At 53.8% G+C, this 23288-nt stretch overlaps 1 protein-coding gene across 4 annotated transcripts in view; it reads right to left on the reverse strand.

Annotated features, from left to right (window-relative positions):
* The window catches only part of TIAM1 (TIAM Rac1 associated GEF 1), a 161558-nt gene that overhangs the window by 108481 nt on the left and 29789 nt on the right, over positions 1 to 23288 (reverse strand). The window contains exon 2 of one of the 4 annotated variants that reach the window (XM_059871109.1): positions 12540 to 12599. Coding sequence is in view for 2 of the 4 variants with exons in the window: in XM_059871116.1 (XP_059727099.1) it covers positions 245 to 269 (25 nt within the window). In the remaining 2 variants the exon portion in view is untranslated. Of the gene's footprint in view, positions 1 to 244; positions 399 to 12539; positions 12600 to 23288 lie in introns of those variants that run through there. The other 3 variants (XM_059871116.1, XM_059871093.1, XM_059871102.1) reach the window with 3 other exon arrangements.

Below are 23288 nucleotides of genomic sequence, written 5' to 3' on the forward strand. Positions count from 1 at the left end.
GAACTCCCCGGCTCCCATTCAGCCAGCTCCGAGCAGCACAAACCCTGGAGAAGCAAACAGCACCTGCGAACCCAACTACACACAACTCACAGAAAGCAACCCCTCTACCCACAGAAGACGGGAATGGGGAGAGGAAAGCCCTCCCGGACACACAGCCGCAGACAGCCCGACGGTGCCGCATCCCGAAGGCGTTTCCCCGGCTCCGTGCGAGCCCCAGCGCCCCGGCAGCCCGCCCGGCTCTCACCGCTCATCATCAGCAGCACAAACATCTTCGCCTCTCCTGCTTGCCGAGCCCCAGCCGCCGCCAGCACCGAGGAGGAAGCGCCCGCAGTGCATTCCCCCGCCGCTCCGGAGTGGGTGTAACTCGCGAAGTTTCACGCTGAGATGAGATGGGTCAATTGGGTGTGTTTGAAGGGTTGGGGTTTTGCCATCCCTCCCTTCCTCCCTCCCTCCGTCTCTTCCTCCCTCCCTCTCCTGATTAATTCCTCCCGTCACAGGCTTCAGACGAGCTGCCACTCAGCCCCGCCGGCTCCTGAAATCTGAATTCCTAAGGACATCCCTCCGGGCTGACTTCAACTCACCGGCGCTGCGAGAGGAGCCAAGAACTCCATCCCCAGGAGCCCGGAGAGGCGGCTGGCTCCCGATGCCGGCTGCACAGCCCTCGGGAATCCGCTGTGTTCGCAGGCACCAGCTCACCAGGAGGCAGAAAATAAAACATTCTGACCCAGCCTGTGCGTTCTGCCTCTGCCCTCCACTCGCCCAGCACCCCGAGGGTTTCCCTGGTCCGTATGGGAGGGTGCTTCTGGAGGAGACTCCTTAAAAACACACCCGCAGCTGCTCCCGGTCAGCTGCCCACAGGTGCAGAAGGGTTTCCAGGATAGGGAATTAGGAATTACATCGATCTGGTTTCACTTAATTCCCTACTTCCACATAACCGTCTCTGGATTAAGATTTGAGCAGCAGCATCCTCCAGAGCAGGGCTGGCTAATGGTTGCTATAAATAAGAAATACCAACACAAAACCCAGCCCATCTGTTTTTATTCCCCCAACTTCCCCCACCTTGCCTCTGCACCACTTACATGGGACAAGAAAAACAGGTATGAAACTGCTCTGAAAAAGAAGCAGACAACACAGTCAATATTCTTTACAAGCAGAAATCAAATCAATTGACAAATTAACATCTACAACTCTGCATGATGCTGCACACATACCGAGTATTGAGCAATACCCCTGCCCTTGCAGTCCGGCCCTCTGCAACCCAGCAGTGCCCACAAGTTGGGAAAAGGACAGAACCACGAGGAAAATAATAAAATAAAAAGGCAACAGGTACGTGCAGGAGCCCAGCTCTGACCCAGGGCTGGACAGACAGCTGTGGCTCTGGAAGGATTTAACAGCTGGAGTGAGGCTGTGGGGTTCCACAGCCCGGTGCTGAGCAAGGGAGGAGATGATTCTATTTTGGGACAGGGACAAGGTATCAGAGAAGCAATTTGACGTGGCACAGCCATCCTTACAGCCCCCGTGACCAGGAACAGGAGTGAGCAGCGAGTCCGAGCCCACTTCAAACAGCACCTGGGGTTTAACTTCTCACCTCAGACGTTTCCCACACATCCACCCACGCCCAGCACGAGGTCCCCCGTGACCACAGGCCCACCCCAGGAGCACCGGAGCGCTGCTCCACCTGGGCAGCAGCAAAGGGCGGGAGGAGGGATGGGATCAGACACTGTTTGGCCTGGGGAGCACCCAGCAATCCTCAGCACTGTGGTGGATTTAAACCCCGAATGAGCCAACCAGCAGCTCCCATTGCAGACAAACAAACGGGAGAGCAGCTTCCAGCGCTGGGAACTCGCAAACCCCGAGCAGACGAGCAGGTTTGGCGAGCCAGCCGTGACTCAGAGGGCCACGGGGGCTGCTGTGCCTGCCCTCTGCTGTGCCTGCCCTCTGCTGTGCCTGCCCTCTGCTGTGCCTGCCCTCTGCTGTGCCTGCCCTCTGCTGTGCCTGCCTGCGGGGCCGCTCGGGCTCGGCCAGCTGGAACAGGGCACAGCTCCCACACCGCCCAGGGATCACTGCCGTCGGAGTGGGATCGCTCCCATTGGAACAGGATCACTGCCATTGGAACGAGATCACTGCTGTCAGAGCGGAATCACTCCCATCAGAGCGGGATTGCTCCCATCGCGATAGGATCGCTGCCATCAGAGTGGGATCGCTCCCAGTGGAATGGGATCGCTGACATTGGAGCAGGATCGCTGCCATTGGAGCGGGATCACTCCCATCAGAGTGGGATCACTCCCAGTGGAATGGGATCGCTGCCATTGGAGCGGGATCACTCCCATCAGAGTGGGATCATTCCCATCGCAATACGATCACTGCCATCGGAGTGGGATCGCTCCTGTTGCAATAGGATCACTCCCACTGGGATTGCTGCCATCGGAGTGGGATCACTCCCATCACAATAGGATCGCTCCTGTTGGAGTGGTATCGCTCCTGTTGCAACAGGATCACTATCATTGGAGCGGGATCGCTCTCATTGGACTGGGATCAGAGCAGGATCGCTCCCGTCGCAATAGGATCGCTGCCATCAGAGCGGGATCACTCCCATCTGAGTGGGATCGTTCCCATTGCAATAGGATCACTCCCATCGGAGCGGGATCACTCCCATTGGAATGGGATCGTTCCCATTGGAATGGGATCATTCCCATCGGAGCGGGATCACTCCCATTGGAATGGGATCGTTCCCATTGGAATGGGATCACTCCCATCGGAGCAGGATCTCTCCCATCGGAGCGGGATTGTTCTCATCGCAACAGGATTGCTCCCATCGGAGCGGGATCACTCCCATTGGAATGGGATCACTCCCATCAGAGCAGGATCTCTCCCATCAGAGTGGGATTGTTCCCATCGCAATAGGATCACTCCCATTGGAGCGGGATCTCTCCCATTGGAATGGGATCGTTCCCATTGGAATAGGATCACTCCCATTGGAGCGGGATCTCTCCCACTGGAATGGGATCACTCCCATCAGAGCGGGATCTCTCCCATCAGAGTGGGATCTTTCCCATCGCAATAGGATCTCTCCCATTGGAGCGGGATCTCTCCCACTGGAATGGGATCACTCCCATCAGAGCAGGATCTCTCCCATCACAGTGGGATCTTTCCCATCGCAATAGGATCGCTCCCATTGGAATGGGATCACTCCCATTGGAGTGGGATCTCTCCCATCGCAATAGGATCGCTGCCATCGGAGCGGGATCACTCCTGTCAGAAGGGGATCGGGGCGGCCTTGGCGTGTACCCACACACAGGTGTGCAGCCTCCAGCTCCCACAGACCCTGCTGCCACCCTGCAGACGGGGGACAGGCGCTTACTGCGACACAGCAGCACCCTTCTGCTCTGCCAGTGCCACCTGCACCCTGCCACAGCAGCCTGGACAGCTCTTCCTGCTACCCAGAGCAATCCCTGGGCATGGCAGAACTCCCAGGAAAGCATGAGCAGCTTGCAGAAGCCTCCAGACACTGCTGAAACCACTGGTGGGTTTTAAATCACAGAATCGTTTCACTGGAAAAGCCCTCTGAGACCATCGAGTCCAAGCTGTGCCCCATGCCCACCTTGTGACCAGCCCAGAGCACTGTGCCACATCCAGGAATTCCTTGGACACCTCCAAGGATGGGGACTCCAAACCTCCCTGTGCAGCCCCTGCCACTGCCTGACCACTCTTTTCACAGGGAAAATCCTCCTGGTGTCAACTCTAAACCTCCCCTGGCCCAGCCTGAGGCCATTCCCTCTCCTCCTGTCCCTGTTCCCTGGGAGCAGAGCCCGAAAACCTTGGCTGTCCCCTCCTGTCAGGGAGTTGTGCAGAGCCACAAGGCTCAGTGCAGATCTGCAAAAGACAAGCAGTGACCTCCCCTTCAATCATGCCCCAGAGCTGTGGAGCAAAAGCCAGCAAGCCATAAGCAGCAATCCTAATGTATGGAGAGGGATCCGTGGAAGGAGAGCAAAGGGATGCCTCCTCCTGAGTCGTGCTGGATCCAAGAGAAGTGAGATGCTTCCTGCAGGAAGCGTGGCTGGGTGAGCAGCCCGGGATGGTGGGAGCAGGGACGGTGTGGAGCAGCCTCGCGGGGAGCCTGGTGGGCAGTGCCCGGCTCTCCGTGGGGAGAACAGGCACTCCCAGGCCTGGCCCTGGCTCCTGGCCCTGCTGACACACAGGGACACTCCCTTTGGATGTGGGCTTCCTCCAAGGGCCCGAGCCAGCTGGTGTGAACAGCCCTGTGCCAGCCAGGAACTACCAAACCTGCTGGGAGACAGCCCGGCGTGTTCTGCCTGGAATGGCCCAGCTCCAAGAGGAGTGGGATGGCTGCAGGAACACCTCCAGCAGCTCCCAGAAGCAGCCCTGAGCTCTGCCCTGGAGCAGGGTAAAAAATGACCCCCCCCTCCTCAGCTGAGCAGTGATACCACTGGGAAAGGTCTCTTCTCCTTCCATCCTTCTGGCAGGATGAATCCCACCAGAATGGAGAAGGTTTAGGTCAGACCTCCAGGGGGGATGCAGCTCCTCCTGAGGGGCAGCTCTGACCTCTGCTCCCTGGGACAGGACCCAGGGAAGGGCTGGAGCTGTGCCAGGGGAGGGTCAGGCTGGATATCAGGAAAAGGTTCTTCCACTGCCCAGGCTCCCCAGGGCATGGGCACAGCCCCACAGAGCTCCAGGGACATTTGGAAAGCTCTCCAGGGATGCCCAGGGTGGGATTGCTGGGGTGTCTGTGCAGGGACAAGAGCAGGACTGGATGGTGCTTGTGGGGCCCTTCCAGCTCGGGAGGTTCTGTGATTCTGTGAAGCTTCCAGGGAGGTTCTGGCTCCCCAAACATCGATCCCACCCCAGAGCCCAGAGGAGGAAGGTCCCACAGCACAGCCCTTCTCTGTGCTGGAAGCAAGGAGACACAACCCAGGTCTGAATCCTGCATAAAGGTGTTTCTATCAACCCTAATTAACATCCTGGGCCTCTCACACCCTGGCACACCTGCTAATTAGCAGGCATGAGGAGTTAATATCATTTTAACAATGGATTAGCACTTGGGGCAGAAGAGAGGGAGTCACTCCAGCCCAGTGACTCACCCTGAGCACAGCAGGAAGGTGAGATAGGAGGAGCACCTGCCCTGCTCACACAGGGCTCTGCAGACCGTATCTCCTTAACTAAGGCTTACTTTACAAAGCCAAGGTGCTTCAAAAATTCATGATTCTATCTGTCCTGTTTTTCACCTGCACACACAGGTGGCCTCGGAGGAGCGTTCTGCCTCCACCACCCAGACAGGTGGAGCCACTCGGGTCCTTCTGCAAGCCATGGTGAGCTCCTGAGGTGATCATCACCCCCTCTGATCAACCTGGGGCCCACCAGCCACTAATCATCCCTCAGGAAATCCCCAGGGAACACCAAGGAGCTGATGTCCAGGCCAGTTCTGCTGCTTCTCCCAACATCCCACAAGCACAGATGATGTTGGGCACACATCACTGGTGCCATTTCCAGGGAATCCTGGAAAAACTGCAGCCCTACACACATAACCTGGCCTTCCAAGTTCCCTGTGGATGATGTGGCCAAGCCATGCACTGGCTTCCACCCTGGAATCCCACTCTTTGTGTGGCCTGACACACCTGGCAGGAGCAAAGGGTTGGGACAGTTTGGCTCGAGCCACCTGGTATTCAGTCATAAACTGAAGAAGAAAGTTGATTTGGCTTGCATTGGGTTTTTTTTTTGAAACCTCAGCTTTCAAACCCTGTGAAGCAGCACCTCACTGATGGAAAACCATCACACCACCATCAGAATTGTTTCTACCCCCTCAAACTGATGTTTAACACTGCCTGCCTTCGCTTTGTCCAACAAAAACCTGCAAACCAACCCCTGGCAATTACAGAACATTAATGCCATGAAAAATTATGCTGGGTTGAATGTATCCACACTCCCTGCTATCAGAAAGGTTTTCTCAGCCTCATGTTTCTATTTGGGATTAGGAAGGGAGTTGTGAAAGGCAAGTATTGTTCAGTCACAAATAGCTCCCTTTCAGCCTCTACAGAAGTCAGGTAATGAATTACAGGAGGGCTTTTTTCCCCTTTGGAGAGGTCAGCAGATCTATCAGCTCCTGGGAAAGCTGATCCCTGTTGTATGGCTACAAGGGGAGCTGAAAAAGGCTCCTAATGAGCTCCAGGGAGTGGATGGTGGCAGCGAGCCAGCACCTCTGCCTGCGAAACCCAGACAAGTGACGAGAGGCAGGAGCCACCTCTGGCCCAAGCACAACTTGAAATTTAAGGTTTTGGCTGGCAAATTTAAGGTTTTGGCTTTGCAGACACCCGAGGGACCCCCAAGGACCATCCAGCCCTGCGCAGACACCCCAACAATCCCACCCTGGGAGAGTTATCCTAAAGGTTGGGCAGAGCTGAACAGAACAGGGCCTGCTTCCTTTTTCCATGGGAATGCTCAAGGAGGAACATTTTACTCAAGACCTCTAATGCAAACACCTCCTCTCACATGTCTTTTTTTTAAAGTAGGCAGTAGCTGCTGTCATTTTCATGCTGCGTTCTGACACACTTGCACCACATCCCTGCCAATAGTTTTAATTTCATTGGGAAAAGCAGCTCTGAGTGAGAGTGACAAGCTGCACGCTGCTGACGAGGCTGTCAAGTGATGGATAATGTAGCTTTACTTTAGCTGTCAAAACTTTTCAGCACTAAAAATAGGTATCACCAGCTCCTGGACTCGCTGCACTGAGGCATTAAACACTCAGGATATTGACACCCTCAGAAGCACCCAAAGCCACTCACAGCTGAGTAAAACCAGCAATGTGTGATGGACAGCAAAGGTCCCCGAGTTTTACTTGTTTGGAGAAGAGGAAAACAACACACTACAAGGCAAAATCTCCTATCCACGCTGGCCAAAGCAAAGACAAGAGGCTGCACACACACCTTGGAACAGAACAGCTCAGTGTGGGATCCAAACCTGGGCAAAGACAGAGGGAAAGGAAGGGAAAAGCTGGGAGAGAAGCTCTTGTACCCTGTTATCCCAGCTCCTGGTCCAGGTCCCACAGAAAGGGAGGGCAGAGATCTTCCCATGGCAGCTCCTCCTTTCCTGCCCTTCATCCCTCACCTGCCCCTGCCCAGCAGGAAAGGGCACAGAGCTGGGAGGCTGGGAAGGATGGGAAAGCAGGGAAGAGCAGGGGGTTTTCCAGAGGGATGAGATTTCCATGGCAGGGGTGAGTCCTCCCCAAGCAGTGACCCATGGATGGACACCAGCAGCAGCTCACCAAAGGGGTCAGAGGTTTTGTGAGTCAGGTGGGAGAGGAGGAGGGGGATAAAGAGGCACCATTTACAAACTAAATCCAGCTTTTTTTATTCCCTCTGAGGTGCTGGGATAACAAGCACAGGCAGGGCTGCCCCTACATTAGGCCAATATTTATGGCAGAAAGAAAATGAAGTGTCATGAGGAATTACTAATTAGATGTTATCATAACCCTGTGTATAACTGAAGCAGCACTCTGATGTGCTTTGTAAATAATTAGCAAATTAACTTCCACGATGCTCTGCAAGGCAAGTATTATCCTCATCTCCTGCATGGCCCTGGTGGAATAAAAAAGACACTTTGGGCAGATTGTTCCCCTGTCCTGGACACTGCAGAGCTGCCCAAACACAGGGAGGGGACACCAGGGAGGAAGGGACAAAAGGAGGCTCAGGGGGACCTTGTGGCTCTGCACAGCTCCCTGCCAGGAGGGGACAGCCAGGGGGAACAGGGGCAGGAGGAGAGGGAATGGCCTCCAGCTGGGCCAGGGTGGGCACAGCAGGAATTTCCCCATGGAAAGGGTGCTCAGGAAATGGAACTGCCCAGGGAGGTTTGGAGTGCCCATCCTGGAGGTGTCCCAGGAACTCCTGGAGGTGGCACTCAGTGCCCTGGGCTGGGGACAAGGTGGGCATGGGGCACAGCTGGGACTCCATGGTCTCAGAGGTATTTCCCACCCTAAATGATTCCGTGATTCCATGACTCCCTCTCGTGTGCTGGAGGCTGTAACTGAGAGGGGAAATGCTCTCCACTCCCAGCAGAACCAAAGGAAACAACTCCGAGCAGCTGCTCCTTCCCTGCCCATCCAATTGTCTGTCAGTTGGCAGGAGGGTGCCACAGCTGTCCCTGTGTGTCCCTGCTCCCTCCTTGTCCCACCCTAAGGGAGGCTCCCAAGGGAGCAGGGACCGGAGCAGCACCGCAGCCACCCGCCCACAGCCCCCTCCAGGTGTCCCTGGCACCTTCCCCCGCCCTGCGGGGCCGACTGGCACACCCCAAGCCCAGTGACTCCCTGGGCAGCTCCCTGCCAAGTGCTGGGAGCAGGGGAGGGAGGGGAGGGAGCCCAGGGAAGAGGGCAGGAGCAGCCGGATGCGCGCTGGCAACGAGGCAGACTCGCGCCCCTTTTAGATGTGCTGCACAAAAATAAAAGATGCTGCTTGACTGCACATGTTCTCATTTTTAGAAAACAAGCTCCAATTTACTTCTTCTATTACAGCCAGATGGTTTAAAAAGGAAAAAAAAAAAACAACCAACAGATCTCCCCTCAATGTCACCTCAATGAAAAGATTCCTGACCTGGTTTCAGGGCAGGGCACAGGGAGCACCCTGTGAACACCTCTCTCGGGGGCCCTGACCCAAAGCCCTCGGGGGGAGCAGAGATCTGCACCTCAGGTGCTGCCCAGAGGGCCACCAGCACCGACTGTCACAGGCTGACTCAGGGTAATAGCCATTCCAGCTGGCACAACTGGGCTGACCACATGTCTCACTGCCTTCCCCGCTCCTCCTTTCCTACTCACTGGTTCTAAGCTGCCTTGAGGGGTCTTTTTCCTTCTTAAAACTCCCATCAAGTTATTTAATTGAAAGAGCAACACAACTTTCCATGAAAGCAAATGCTGATTTTCAACCCTCCCTTATTTACCCTCCCCTCATTCAAAGCCACGCCACAACATCCCATATAATTCCATTTCCCTGTCTCTGTTTGCCAGCAGCACAAACCTTTCACTCCAAAGCACAGTTTGCATCCCTCTGTGGCCTCTGTCAGGCACCCACAGTGGTGCACAGGGAATCACTGGCACAGCAGCTGGGATACACCGAGATCTCCACCATGAAGACACTCCTGGCAAAAAGGGAGGTGGGATCAGGTTCTCAGGAGAGCTTGAGCTTGCTCCACCACCGGAAGGTTTTCAAGCCCTGGAGAGGAGCCTGGTTTGGTCCCAGAGCTGATCCTGCTTTGGGAGGACCCCCCCTGACTGACACGGTGACCCCAAGCTCAGGAGAACTCCCCAAACACATCCCAAATGCCCAGGACCACCCTTGAGGCAGAGATCTCGACCAGGGAACACCTTTAAACAATGATTCTTCTCCATGGCCAGCAGGACAAGGACAGGACAGGCAGAACAAGTGCAAAAGAAAAGCATGGAGCAACTGGAGGCATCTTCTCTGAAGTGCAGTCAGAAGCCTTTGGCTATCTTTTGGTACCAGCACATTTAAAACAAAATAAAGAGCCTCTTAAAGCTTGTTCCAAACTACTTTTTGGAGCAGCCCTGACAGACAGCAGCTGCACATTCACCTCGGGAAGGGCTGCTTTAGGGTCTCACCTGAGCCTGCACCCTGCAGTGCCACTGCTGTGTGAGCTTGCCTTCTGCACAAACGTGAGGCTGGAGGCTCCGAGAGCCATCCCTGCTCTGAGTGACCCCTGAGACTGAGAGTTCATGCACAGATTAACTTCTTCAGCGAGCTCAAGGGCAGAGACCCTCCCTGTTCCTGGCAAAAGCCTTGCATTCTGAAAACCAGAACAGCTCCAGAACTGCTGATTGCTTTTCCTCATTTGTACTTTTGGGGTTTTTTTTCAAGTCCTGCCCGTTCCTCCTACTTCTTACGAGGCTTTTCAGCATTTGTCTGTTACTTGACTGCTAAAGCCAGCTTTAGGATTAAACACAACATTTGGGAGGGGGGCTCCAATGCTGCCTGCTGTCACTGCTCCAGCTCTAAGAAGCTCGGAGAGCCATCAGGGCAGATCCTGCCCTGTGGAAGTCTGTGACCAAAGCTGTTTTCCCTGTGTCCTGCTCCCCCCCACACACCACACAGATGTGATTAATGCACAGGGCATGGCATGGGTAGTGCTGGAGGGGCACTGAAGCTGCAGTAAACAGGCAGGGAGAGCAGGAGCACTGCAGAGGAACAGAAGAGCTCAGTTTCAAGGGCTGCACTGATTGCCCAAAAGCAGAAGTGTGCTGAGGCATGTCAAGAATGCTGGGCTGGGTCCCTTGGAGAAATGGCTTTGATAAGGTGGCCCACTTCCCCCAGTGCTGGGGCACAGGAGGGAACTGCCAGGCAGAAATAACCACGTTCCTCATTTTGGGGTGCTGCAGAGCTGCCTGAGCTCCCCTGAGCTGAGGCCAGGCCAGCTCAGAGGGTGTGAGCATCCCTCCCCTCCCAGCTCAGAGCTTCCTGCAGACACCCCTGGGGAAGCAGAATGGGCACAGAAAAGCTCAGGAGGTCTCCTGCTCCCCATCAGGGCATCCAGAGCCTCTCCAGGAGGAGCCTCCTCTTCCTCCCTCCTTCCCCCCTGGTCCCTACAGCAGGTGTCCCCTGGGACATCAGCTTGCAGGACACCAGTGGAGAAGCTCTAAAAGCCACAGCAAAGCAGCACAGCCCCAAGGAAAGCTCAAACCAAGCGTGTCCATCTATTACTGCACTGTCCTGATGGCACTACTGGGACAAAGAGAGCCAAACAGGCTCCAAGACACCTCCTTCCTCCCCAGAGCTCTCCAAAAATGACCACATCAGGGCTGCCACCTCCTGCCTGCCTCTTCCAGCAGCCTGGCTCCCAAAACACAGCAGGCCAAAACACCACAATTTTATTTTCTGGCCACTTTGGCTCCCTGAACTCGCTCACTGTGCACAGAGCAAAGCCCTGGTGCTGCTGCAAGGAGGGGAGGGGGAACACATGGCCCTGATTAAAAGGCCAGCTCGGGCTCAGAGCCACTTCTCCACCACTGGCAGAGAAGCACAGGAGGGAATTGGGGCTGGAGTAGGGCAAACCAGGTGCACAACACACAGGTAACACTCTGCATCAGGACCTGGGGCTGATGCACAGCCACCGGCCCCTGCGGGTGTTTCAAGCTAGAAGTGCTCAAGACTTGCTCTCACAAAACCCAGACAAGCACAAAACCATCACACATGGTATGTCCCTCCCAAAATTGGGGGAAAAAAGGGATTAACTTCTGTGTTTGCCACGGAAGAAGCACCAGGCTTCAGGGCAGCAGCCCCTGTGGCACAAATCAGTATTTGATAGAACAGAGAAGAGAGAAGGGAAGAGAAGTGGAAATCTCTCCCATCTCTCTGTTGTTTTGCCTTAAATGCACTGTAGTTTATGTCCTCAATAAAAGCCTGTGCATATCTTTCCAACTTAAATGTGGATTGGAACCTCGGGATTACTGCCCTGGCAGAATTAACGTCTTAGACATAAAAACCATAACATTTCATTATCCATTGTAAACCACATGTGCCTTCCCCCTGGGGAGACTGGAAATATCACCCAGTTTCACTATCATTTTCTGTTAACTGGCTGCCCTGCCACATGTTCACACAGTGGCACGCTCACTTTGATGATATAGCAGTCCTCTGGTTTCATTCCTCCTCCTTTACAATGCTGACATTTTTTTTAAATCGTGTTTTTCTCCTCTGTTTTTGTCTCTGCGAAGGCACCGCACTACAAAACCACTGGGCTGGAAAAAAAAAAAACTTACCCTGGAACAAAAAAACAGCTCCTGTTTGTCTAGCTGGAAACACACCATAAGCTGATGTCTGGAACGAGGGCAGAAGGCAACAGAGAGGCAGGAAAACCTCAAACACAACAGGGCAAGGAGACTCAGACTCATTTATGGGCACAGCGGGGCCTGTGGTCAGTAGTGAGGCTCTGAAGGACAGAGTCTCTCCCCTCTGCTGTTTAAACTCCCTGTATTGCTCCCTCTCAGTGCCAATTCAGAGATGTGCACACAGCACAGATTTTCTCTGCGAGGTCAGAGGCCAGGAGCAGCACACACAACCCCCCCAGGAGGAAGGGGCCAGCTGGCAGCAATTTGGAGTGACCACACAGAGGAAGTGTGGCCAGGAACAGGGGCCAGAGAGGAACCTCTGCAAGCCTGGGTCACCCTTAGAGTGCAACTTCCAGGCTGCCTCAGGGGATCTTCTTGTTTAATCAGTTTTGTATCTTTGCAAAGATTAGCGACCAACTGTCCCGATTTAGTGCTGCCATGCTCCTGTGAACACTCCTGCCCTTGCTGGCTTGGATAAAACATGCAGCTGCTGACAGGGGCTCTCACATAAACATTCCACTCTGCCTCTCCAAGAAGCCTGAACGTTTTTATTCCCAAGAAACCGCTGGTTTTATTCCCAAGAGACCACTCATCCTGCTGGGGGCTCTGCCCCAGGACACGGAGGGGAAGGGAGGTGAGCAGAGCAGGAGCTGCAAACACACCCAGCTTCACCAAACCCACCCCAGCCCTTACTCACATGAGGCTGTCACAGCAGCAGACAGGACCAAAGGGAAACATTGGCTGTCCCACGTAGCTCCTGGAATAAAAAAGGAAAATTGAAAGGTCAGCTTGAAGCACCCACATACACAGAGATGTTCAGCTGTGACCCCCCTGAAACACCCCTCAAAAACACCCCTCAGCCAGGCTTTTATCACTGACCCCACCTCGACCTGTTAGTGCAGGGGAGAATAATTCAACCCCCAAATTGCTCCTGTTTGCTCCTCAGCAAAATTACACTCAGGGTTAGTGTGGATCCCACAGAACAATCACCTGGAAGCACTGGCAGAGGCCTCAGGTAGCAAAACAGAATGGATTTATAAAATAAACCCCTGGAATGCCTGCACAAGCAGTAAAAGGTCACTTATCCCCAGCAAATACCACCCCCCCATGCTGCTCAGAGATGGGAACCAGGAGTGCTTTGACAGCTCCCACCCAGCAGAGATTTCAGATTTCCTCTGGCTCTTCCCCCCACCAGGGCTCCCCAGCCCCTCAGGATGGGGGGGAGGCAGAGCCTGCTGACAGCTCCTTATGGAAAATGCTTGTTCTCCCACAGCAGGGGAGTGGGAAGAGCAGGGCATCCCTTGGCCAAGCCCCAGGGAGCCCTTGGAAGGGCCGGCAGCTCCGAGGGCTGGGCATGATGTGACAGCACCAGACATCTGCCAAAGAAATCAGCCAGCTCCAGCATGCCCTGCTCCAAAGCTGCACAGCAATTTCCATCCCAGAGCAGGAACTGCACTGGGGCTCAGCACCCTCTCCAGCACATCCCTCTGCACAAGGAGAACCTGTGCCCACGGCTCCAGGAGCACACCTTGTGATCCTTGTCATGGATGTCAGCCTCCAAAGCTGGGAAATGGCTCTGCTCCTGGGGATCAGGGAATTTAAAATGCAAGAAGCTGGAATGTCCTGATGGGTTTGGTAACTTGAACCCCGGGAGGAAACACCTGCTCTGTTTTATCCATCCATAATTCCATGGGAATGGCCTTTTGCTTGTGGACAATCCAGCAGCCAGAGAGCTGGGAAAGAGCTGCCAGGAGCCACACAGCAGCTCTCCAAAATCCACCAAACCCAGCCTGAGCTCCTCCACCCAAACCCCTGCAGGGACACCCGTGCACCCCAGCAGGGATTCGGGGTCACAGGACACCTCCCCTCTGCCAGCAAATAATTTTCCAGGTTTTTATGGAAAATTAAATTTTCCGGGATCTCACAGGGCAGAACAGGCACAGCCAGAAAAAAGGGATTTTCATCAAAAACTCAGCAACAGTTGGATGCAGCCATTATCCCAGAGATCTGCTTGGTAGAGTGCCACAGGAAGAAGCCCTGGATGGAGGAAGGGCCTGTGAAACCTCAGTGATCACCTGCTGCAAGCAGGAAGGCAGGGAAGAGCTCCAGGAGAGCTCTGTGGGTGAGCCAGGAGCTCCTGGCAAAACTCAGACACAAAAAGGAGGCTTTCAGAGGCTGAAAGCAGAGACAGGCAGGCTGGGAAAGGGACTGGCCCAGCAGCCAGGTTGGACAGGGCTTGGTGCAGGCTGGAATGGGCTGGGATGTGGGGTGCAGCTGAACAGGGTGTCCCACACAGCCTGGGGAACCCGAGGGACTGTGTCTGCAGGGAGCTCAGGACAGGCTGTGTGCACATCAGCAACACTTCTGGGAAACTTCACCCTGGGAAGGATGTGGAGATCAGCCTGAAGTCTCAGCTCCTGCTGGGCTGAGTCCTCCTCACTCAGATGGGCAGAGCTGTCGCTGTGCCACGATTAAATCTGAGCTGATTCCCAGGGCTGGGCCAGGCAATTCCCCTTCCCAGCCCCCCTGGAGGGGTGTGGAGAGCCCTGAGGAGAGGCTGTGCTGGCCCACAGCTGGGCTGGGCATGCAGCAGCTGCCCAGAGCCTCCACCACCAGCACCCTGTGCTCAGCACAGACAGGTCTGCCAGGACCTGTGCACCCAACACCGCTGGGTACCCAAAAAATCCTCCTCGAAGCCCAAAAAATCCTCCTCCCAGCCCAAAAAACTCTTCTCCCAGCCCAAAAAATGCTCCTCCCAGCCCAAAAAAACTCTCCTCCCAGCCCAAAAAATCCTTCTCCCAGCCCAAAAAATGCTCCTCCCAGCCCAAAAAAACTCTCCTCCCAGCCCAAAAAACCCTTCTACCAGCCCAAAAAATGCTCCTCCCAGCCCAAAAAACCCTTCTCCCAGCACAAAAACCCTTCTCCCAGCCCAAAATATGCTCCTCCCAGCCCAAAAAACCCTTTTCTTCTCCCAACCCAAAAAACCCTTCTACCAGCCCAAAAAACCCTTCTCTTCTCCCAGCCCAAAAAACCCTTCTCCCAACCCAAAAAATCCTCCTCCCAGCCCAAAAAAATCCTCCTCCCAGCCCAAAAAAACTCTCCTCCCAGCCCAAAAAATCCTCCTCTCAGCCCAAAAAACCCTTCTCTTCTCCCAGCCCAAAAAACCCTCCTCTTCTCCCAGCCCAAAAAACCCTTCTCTTCTCCCAGCCCAAAAAAAACCCTTTTCTTCTCCCAGCCCAAAAAATCCCCCTCCCAGCCCAAAAAAACCCTTCTCCCAGCCCAAAAAACCCTTCTCTTCTCCCAGCCCAAAAAACCCTTCTCCCAGCCCAAAAAACCCTTCTCTTCTCCCAGCCCAAAAAAACGCTCCACCCAGCCCAAAAAACCCTTCTCTTCTCCCAGCCCAAAAAATCCTCCTCCCAGCCCAAAAATCCCTTCTCCCAGCCCAAAAACCCCTTCTCTTCTCCCAGCCTAAAAAACTCCTCCCAGCCCAAAAAACCCTCCTCTTCTCCCAGCCCAAAAAACCCTTCTCTTCTCCCAGCCCAAAAAACCCTTCTCCCAGCCCAAAAAATCCTCCTCCCAGCCCAAAAAACCCTTCTCCCAGCCCAAAAAACCCTTCTCCCAACCCAAAAAATCCTTCTCCCAGCCCAAAAGACCCTTCTCTTCTCCCAGCCCAAAAAACCCTTCTCTTCTCCCAGCCCAAAAAAACCCTTCTTCCAGCCCAAAAAACCCTTCTCTTCTCCCAGCCCAAAAAATCCTCCTCCCAGCCCAAAAAACCCTTCTCTTCTCCCAGCCCAAAAAAAACCCTTTTCTTCTCCCAGCCCAAAAAATCCCCCTCCCAGCCCAAAAAAACCCTTCTCCCAGCCCAAAAAAACCTTCCTCCCAGCCCAAAAAAACCCTTCTCCCAGCCCAAAAAACCCTTTTCCCAGCCCAAAACACCCTCCTCCCAGCCCAAAAAAAACCCTTCTCTCAACCCAAAAAACCCCTTCTACCAGCCCAAAAAAACCCTTCTCCCAGCCCAAAAAAACCCTTCTACCAGCCCAAAAAAACCCTTCTCCCAGCCCAAGAAGCCCTCCTCCCAGCCCTGTCCCATCACAAATGCCTGTCCCCAGGCAGCCCCCTGGGCCACGAGGCATTTCCCTCCCTTGAAGGACACATGGCTCAGGAATCCTCCCAGGCAGGAGCTGTCCTGTAATTACCACAGCATCACAGCCCTCTCAGGGAAAGAGCCCAAGGCCAGCTCAGGCAGACAGGCTCAGCTCTGGCAGCTCCTAAGCTTGGCTTAAAGCTGGATTTCAGCAATATGTGTTTAACACAGCGCTGGGGGTGTGCAGAGTTTTCAATGCTTCTCTTGAAAGGGGAGCAGAAAAACAAACTGCAGTGTTGCCAAAAGGACTCAGTTTCCCCATGTAAACTAACAGAAGTTCAGCTAGAAGATCTACAGGGTGTTTTTCTTTAGTGTGAGAAGAACCTGTGGTACCCAGCTACCCTCAGGTCAGAGCACTGATGTTCTCTCCCCCCAGGAGCTCCAGCCTTCTCAGGATCTGTTTTGTCTTACCTACAAAAGCTTTTTATTCCCTTTTGCTGCTCTGGAGGCTCGCAGGGAAAGCTCAGCATCCCCAACAACTGCTGCAAATCCCCAGTTCCCTCCCTGCTTTAAGCACGGTGTCACCAGCCAGCCCTGATCCTGGAAAACATGTAACTCCAGCTCACCAATCCTATTACACTGCTCCCAGCATTTGGACAGCAGAGATTTAGCTCTCAGCTCTCCATTGCTTGATCTCTTCCTGCCTCTGCCAGGGCAGAAATCATCTCAGGCTATAAAAAAGGGCTCTTATCCAAATGCTTCTCCTGTCTTTGCTGCAAATCTGGGGGGGAAAGCCCACGTGGCTGCTGTGCCCCTCCCAGGAGTGGGGAAGCCCTGTCCCACTCCCAAGGATCCTGGTGGCTTCAGAGGTGACAGGTGTGACCAGCTGGAGGGCCAAGAGCCCGTCCAGAGCAGAGATGACAAAACAAACCAAGATCAAAAAATCACATCCCAAACTCCACGTGCCCCTGGACTCATCTCCCTGCTTCTGTCAGGAGGCTGAGCCAGCACCCAGCCCTCCCTGTGCCAGCACACACCCACCTGCTGCACCAAGAGCTGCAGTGAAGCACACCTGAGCCACAGGAGCTCTGCTCCCCCAGGACAGGTGTGCAGCTCTGAATCACCACCTCCTCCCCCAGCCCTGGCACCCGGCTCCAAGGCTGCTTCCCATCCACCTGCAGCTCCCTCTGCCCTGTGCTCTTGCCCAACACCTGTCTCTCAGCTCACACCACACCTCCAGCACCTCCTGTCTACTCATGCTTTACTCACTGTGAGAACATCAGCCCAGCTCCTGGCTCCTGCTGAAAGGCTGGCACAGCCCAGGGAGCAGGCAGGGCTCTCCAGACACAGCTTTGGCTTCCAGGGGAACAGCCCCACCAGGAGCCATTCCCAGGAACTCTCACAGCTTCACTCAGGACAGCACCCTGCAGGCAAACAAAGCCCTACAACATTCCTGGGAGAGATCCCAGCTCTCTCCTCTGGAAAACACCTTCTCCCCACCCTGCAGCACCCTGGACTCCTCTGGCTGGGCTCTTTGGCTCTGCTCCCATGGGCAGAGCTGAGGTGGGGCTGCTGCAGCCCCTCACCCCTGACCCACCACTGCCAGCAGCCCTTCCTCCTCCTCCTCCTCCTCCTCCCTGTTCCATCTGGCCTTTCCCAGCAGCCAACAAGCCCAGCCTTTGTCCTCCCCTGCAGGCACCTCTGATCCCCTGCCCTCTCCCCACCCTGCTCCCCCCAAGCACTGCAAAGTTCAGGAACAGGGCAGAGTTCCCAGAGGGAGAAGTTTGTAAAACAGCCCTTGAGAGTGTGCTGGGTGGTTTGGTTTCACACAGAGCTCACACCTGACTGTGACACGCTCCTCACCTGTCACCCAGCCCACCTTTGCTCACAGAAAACCTGCACTGGGGCTGTGCCTTGGGTTTCTGCTCTGCTCGAGCCCACGGAGCAGCACAGCCTTGAGGCACTGCCTGCTGGCCCAGCAGGCTCCCCTGCCCTCCCTGCCCTCAATCTGCCTCCACAGGTGCCTCTGGAAGAGCCCCTCTGCAGGTGCACATCAGGCAGATCAAAGAGAGAAACCTGCCCTCTGCTTCCCCTCCAGCTTTGCCTTCCAGTCAGCCTCTGCTGTGCTGCTTCCCTCCCATCTCTGCTCCTTCTGCCCCTGCCCACAGCCCTGGCCTTCCACCAGCTCCATCAGCAGGAATATTTCATCAGTGCCTGCCCCTCTCTCCTCCCTCAGACCCCATCCTTGCACCTGCTCCTCCCAGACACTTTTCCCTGGCAGGTTTGGCTTTTTTTGTGGCAGGGCAGCAAGACCTGAGGTGTCCCAGGGCTGGCACAGGCCCTGTGGCAAAGCCCTGCTCTGGGATGGCCCAGCAGCACGCAGGAGGGTGGCAACCTGCCCCAGATCTGTTTATACACACACACAAGAATGCTGCTAAGTGCTTTTTGAGAGGGAGGTGGGACCAGAGAGCTCCTCTAACCTACACAATCCTACCATTCTGTCAGCTTCTTGTAAACAAAATAACCCAGGCTGGAGCTGGGAGCTGCTGCTCACTTGGCAGCACGGCAGAGAGGTCTGGCAGCTCCGTGTCCCCTCTGCCGTGGCAGCTCCCTCCTCAGAGCCATCCCAACTCAGACAGGACCTCCAAGGTCTCTTTCCAGGGCTCCACCTCTGGAAATCCTCCTAGGGAAGGAGATAATTGCCCCTGCTGGAGGCTCAGGAACACCACCGCAGTGCAAGGTGCAATTACTGCAGCACCTGGAGGAGATGGATGGAGAAGGCACCAGAGCAAGTCCCCAGTGCTCCAAAACACTTCATGCTTTTCCCTTTGCCCACTGCCTCCTGACAGGGAAGGGAGGGCTCATTTCTGGAGGTAGGCTGTCTCAATTGAAGCTTTAATTTTATTTTTATTTTATTGAGCCTGCTCCCAAGCCCGTGCCTTGCAGCAGCATTTTCCAGAGGAGCAATCCTGCCCTGCAAAGTGGGGAGCTCTCAGCCAGCACCAGCAGGAGAGAGATGATGTTCAGTTTGACAATGAGACTGTCAGTGGGCTCTGAAATGTCACTCCCACACCTCGCAGATGCAGTTGGCTCGTCCCTCGTTTCACAGCAATGTGCTGGAGCTCCTTTTGTAACTGAGACAAAATGTTTCACCAGGCTGGAGCTTTCATTTAGGAAAAAAAAAAACTCCCCTTTGCTTTGAAAGGCATTTTAATTAATTGTCTTGAACATATTTAAACTGTTCCATCCTTTCTAAAGACATTTTCCCAGGGACAAACCATGTCCTCAAGTAAAACCCATATGGCACCAAGCTGAACCTAAAAAGCCCCAAAATGAACTGGTATTTCAAGCAGGTGGATCTTCCACCTCTCATCATCCTGGTCCCTGACTTTGCCAGAACTTCTCTCTGTGAATAACTCTGGAAGGATAACCAGGACAAACGTTTGTATCGTGGCAGCTTGTTTTGAAACAAGCATGGGAGATAAATCACAACTGGAATGACAGGAAAAAACCCAAGCGAGACCAGACACCAAAAACCCGTGGGAGAGAGAGAACACAAGTTCCACTGAGTTCTGGGATCTAATCTTACTGTGAGCCCATCATGTCAGCACCAAAAATAATCCATTAGATGAGCTTTCCTTTTTAGCATCCCTTCCCAATCCATGTAAAAATTGTCCCAAAAAGCCTTAAGCACCAAGCACTGCAATCTCCACGTCCTCTCTATCCCTTCACATTTCTTGCTCCTCTCTGGCCAAATGCAGGAGGAAAAGGAGGGAAGCCCAACTACAAAGCAGCCCAGCTTCACTCTATCCTGAATCCTGGACAGATGAAAACGTGGATGAAGAAAGCCAAATTTATCCCTGAGTTAAAATTCCACTCGGAAATGGAGCTTCCATTTTCATCCTGTGGCAGCTCAGGCTCCCCTCCTTGCCAGCCCTTGGAACTTTGACCTTTCCCAAGGGCCCAGATCCACACACCCATGTGCTGCTCTTCAGCTAAACACAGCAGATCTGCCTCCTGGGGCTGGAACAACATCTCTGCTCTCTGTTCCATCCCACAGGGTTAAAAAGTGAACTCAGGTTGGTTGGTTATTTATCCTAAAACTAAGGCAATGGTCACTTCATGACTGGCCATAAAATCAGCCTGTCCTCAGAGCTCATCTCAGCTCTGCAAACTGCTCTCCTGAATTTCCTTGTTGGACAAAAGTGGCTATGCACAGATATTCCCAACATAAGTCTGAATCAGCCCCTGGATTGGCATTTGGCTGGAGAGAGGAAGACAAGCACACCCCACACCAAATCCTGTGCACAGTCGTTCTCCTCCATCACACAAACACTTGGCAGGCTTCCACTGAAAAATTTATGCACTAAAATTAGCTCCCACAATTGCAATCAATTGCAACAATCAAGCATAAGTAATTCCAGGGAAAGGAAATGCAAAGAAAATAACCAAAGAGGTGAGCATGGCAAACAATGCCAGAGCCCTGCAGGGGCTCCTCCATGGGTCCATCCTTGTGTCCAGCAGAGTTTTCCTGCCTGTTGCTTGCAGGGTTGGACATGCAGCACTTTTTCCCCACAGCCATGGGGCAGTGCAAGGAGCTGGCATGGAACAGCCTGATCCAGCCAGCCCTGGTACCCCAAAAATGTCTCCTTTCCTCAGTCCCCAACAGCAGATGCTCCTCTGACCCACAGCCATCCCACCACAGACAGAGCCAAGCATAAACTCATCATTCCTCCCTGTTTGAAACCCAAGCACACTGAGAACATTTGGGATTATTTCATATTTTATAAGACAGTATTTACACTTCCAGTGCAACTGTGAATTATAAAAGTCATGCACAAAATGCAGGAGTGAAATCAACTTATCTAAAATTCCTCATTGTGAGTGTGCACCAAGAGCAAAAAAACATTTAGGGGAAGATTTTTTAAAAAAATATACATGAGCTGCCTGGGATAGTTTTAAATATAGATGGCTGGAGGAAAGGATCTGGAGGAAAATGAAGCTGATAATCAGGAATGGAACAACACACCAGGCTGCAGAACACCCTCCAAAAGCAATGGAAAGGTAATCCTGGCAAAACAGCTCTGCTTCAGCAGAAGATGATGGGGGCAAATAACTAAATAACTCTTTAGTGCAATACAACAGCTGACCACTGAGCAATTCCCTGTAAATCTCACAGTGCCACGGAAATGCAGTGACATCCCAAACACAGAGATGAAGAGGCAGGGAAAAGAAAAACAGCCACACTCCAAAAGAACCTTACAATATTTCCCGTGCTGCCTATCCCAAGAGCAAACAGCAGTATGTGCTGCCAGCAAGGAGAGCCCTGCTCCAGGGCCAGCAGCAGGAGCCCAGCAGGAATTCCAGCTCTGGCACAGCCAGGCTGGCACCAGCGGGTGCCTAGGCAGGTGACAGCTCAGGTGACAGCTCAGGTGACAGGCACAAGCACTCCCACACCCGTGGGACTCTCAGGCTGCAGAGGCATTTCCCTCTCCTGCACTGAGTCCACCCATGCCTGCTCTCCTCTGTGCCCCTGGGAGCCCCCAGAGAGGCTGTGCCACCTGGAGCAGCTGGTTTTGGGGATCTCCCTGGTTGCTAGGGCAAAGTCCCAGAGATGAGCCCCATCCTCCAGGCAGGGTCCTGAGTGCCAGTCAGGAGAGGGGGAAGCCATTCACAGGAGGGATGACTAAGCAGGGGAACGTGAGAAGCCAAACAAAATGCCAGCCTGGGGAGAAAAACATGCTCATGGCTCCCACCAGAGCTCAGCTGAGCTCCCAGGTGGAACCAGCCTGGCTGCAGGGAGCCAGGAGAGCCCTGAGCAGCTCTCAGACACCTCCAAAGGCTGTGCCAGGCTCCTGCTGCCCCCCAGGCAGGAGGAGCCCCATCCCAACCAGCCCTGAGCCAGAGCTCACACAGCTCTCCTGCACTGCTGCTCCACACCAGGGACTCTGCAGGCAGACAGGGAGGAGGCACTCGGCCCTCAGCTGCACACCAAGTCTCCTGCAAAATTAGGAAATGGCTCCAGATGCTCAGAAGCCCACAAATAACTGCTGGGTCAGGTTTCTAGGAGCTGTGGGCATGGACAGCTTGTCATTCTCAAAATGACTGCAGCCTTGGTTTGCACCAGCCCTTACACATCTGGATAGTCTTATGTAGTTTACAGAAGACCATGACACTTTTCTAGGCATTTCCATCTCTTACTTTGAGCTTTCAGCTCAAAAAACATCTTTAGAAAACTGACAGGGCAAAGGTGGTAAAGAGAGGACAAAGTTGGGGGGTATAAACTCCTATTTCCATTTTTTCCACAAAGACTCATACAATAACCTGGCTTAGGCTTCTAAAGAACTCAGTTTTGAAAAATGGGGTTAAAACACCACTGAAACCTAAGACCATAAAGAGAAAAACATATGTGCACATGGACTCAAGAAAGCAAACAGCTTTTCAAAACAGAACTCCTCTGACACACTCCTAAAGAAAGTGGTTTTTATTTAAACCATCATCAGCTGAAGGGCAAGAGAAGGACTCCAGCACATGTCAGCAAGAACTCCCACTCCACACAGGCAAAAACACTGGCACAAAAGTGAATTAATTGCTTTCTAAGCTGCTGAGATGCCATTAAAAATTACTATCTATATATATGTGTGTGTGTCCATGTGATACTTGTACAGGAACACATCCACTTATCACAATTTAAGGCTTTTTTAAAATAACTTCAGGAGAGAATCTGGTCATAGGACACCACCCTTGTACAGCAAGGACTAAAGAGGAAGAGATGCTGAAATCCCCACAGTCAGGAGACCCAGCCTTACTGACAGAGATCCTCTCAAGCCTGGAGGATCCTGGGGTTCCCCTCTCCCCCTGCCATTAGAGGAGCACAGGGTAATAAATGTTGGGAAGGAAGGTGCCTGCAGCACGACCAGGATGCTCAGGAGTGGTGAGAAATCTCCTGGAGCACCAGGAAGATGGTGGGGAGGAGACAGAACTCACAGGGAAGAAGGATGGAAGGGACCAGGAGGTCTGAGATATTTGGGGTGGGATACACAGAGGGGCTCACCCCATCCCCTGAGCAGCCTGTGCATTTAAAGGTGCTTTAATCTGCCCCAGAGCTGACAGAATCAACCCCTCCCCGAGCTGCACAGCTCCTAAATGCACCAGGCCTTTGGTTTGCTGCTTTTCCTGCCATTTCCTGGGCAAAGCTTGGCTCTCACAGCCCAGCCCCACGCAGACCAGCCCACCCAGAGCTCTCTGCAGCTCCCCTCTGCCCTCGCTCATCCCTCGAGGCTCTCCCAAAGAGCCAGATGTGCTCAGGGTGCCCCTCACCCCCTCTCCCTGGAGCACTCTGATCAGGAGCAGCCCTGCTCC

The sequence above is a fragment of the Haemorhous mexicanus genome, chromosome 2 (genome assembly GCF_027477595.1).
Source record: "Haemorhous mexicanus isolate bHaeMex1 chromosome 2, bHaeMex1.pri, whole genome shotgun sequence".
Taxonomy (NCBI): Eukaryota; Metazoa; Chordata; class Aves; order Passeriformes; family Fringillidae; genus Haemorhous; species Haemorhous mexicanus.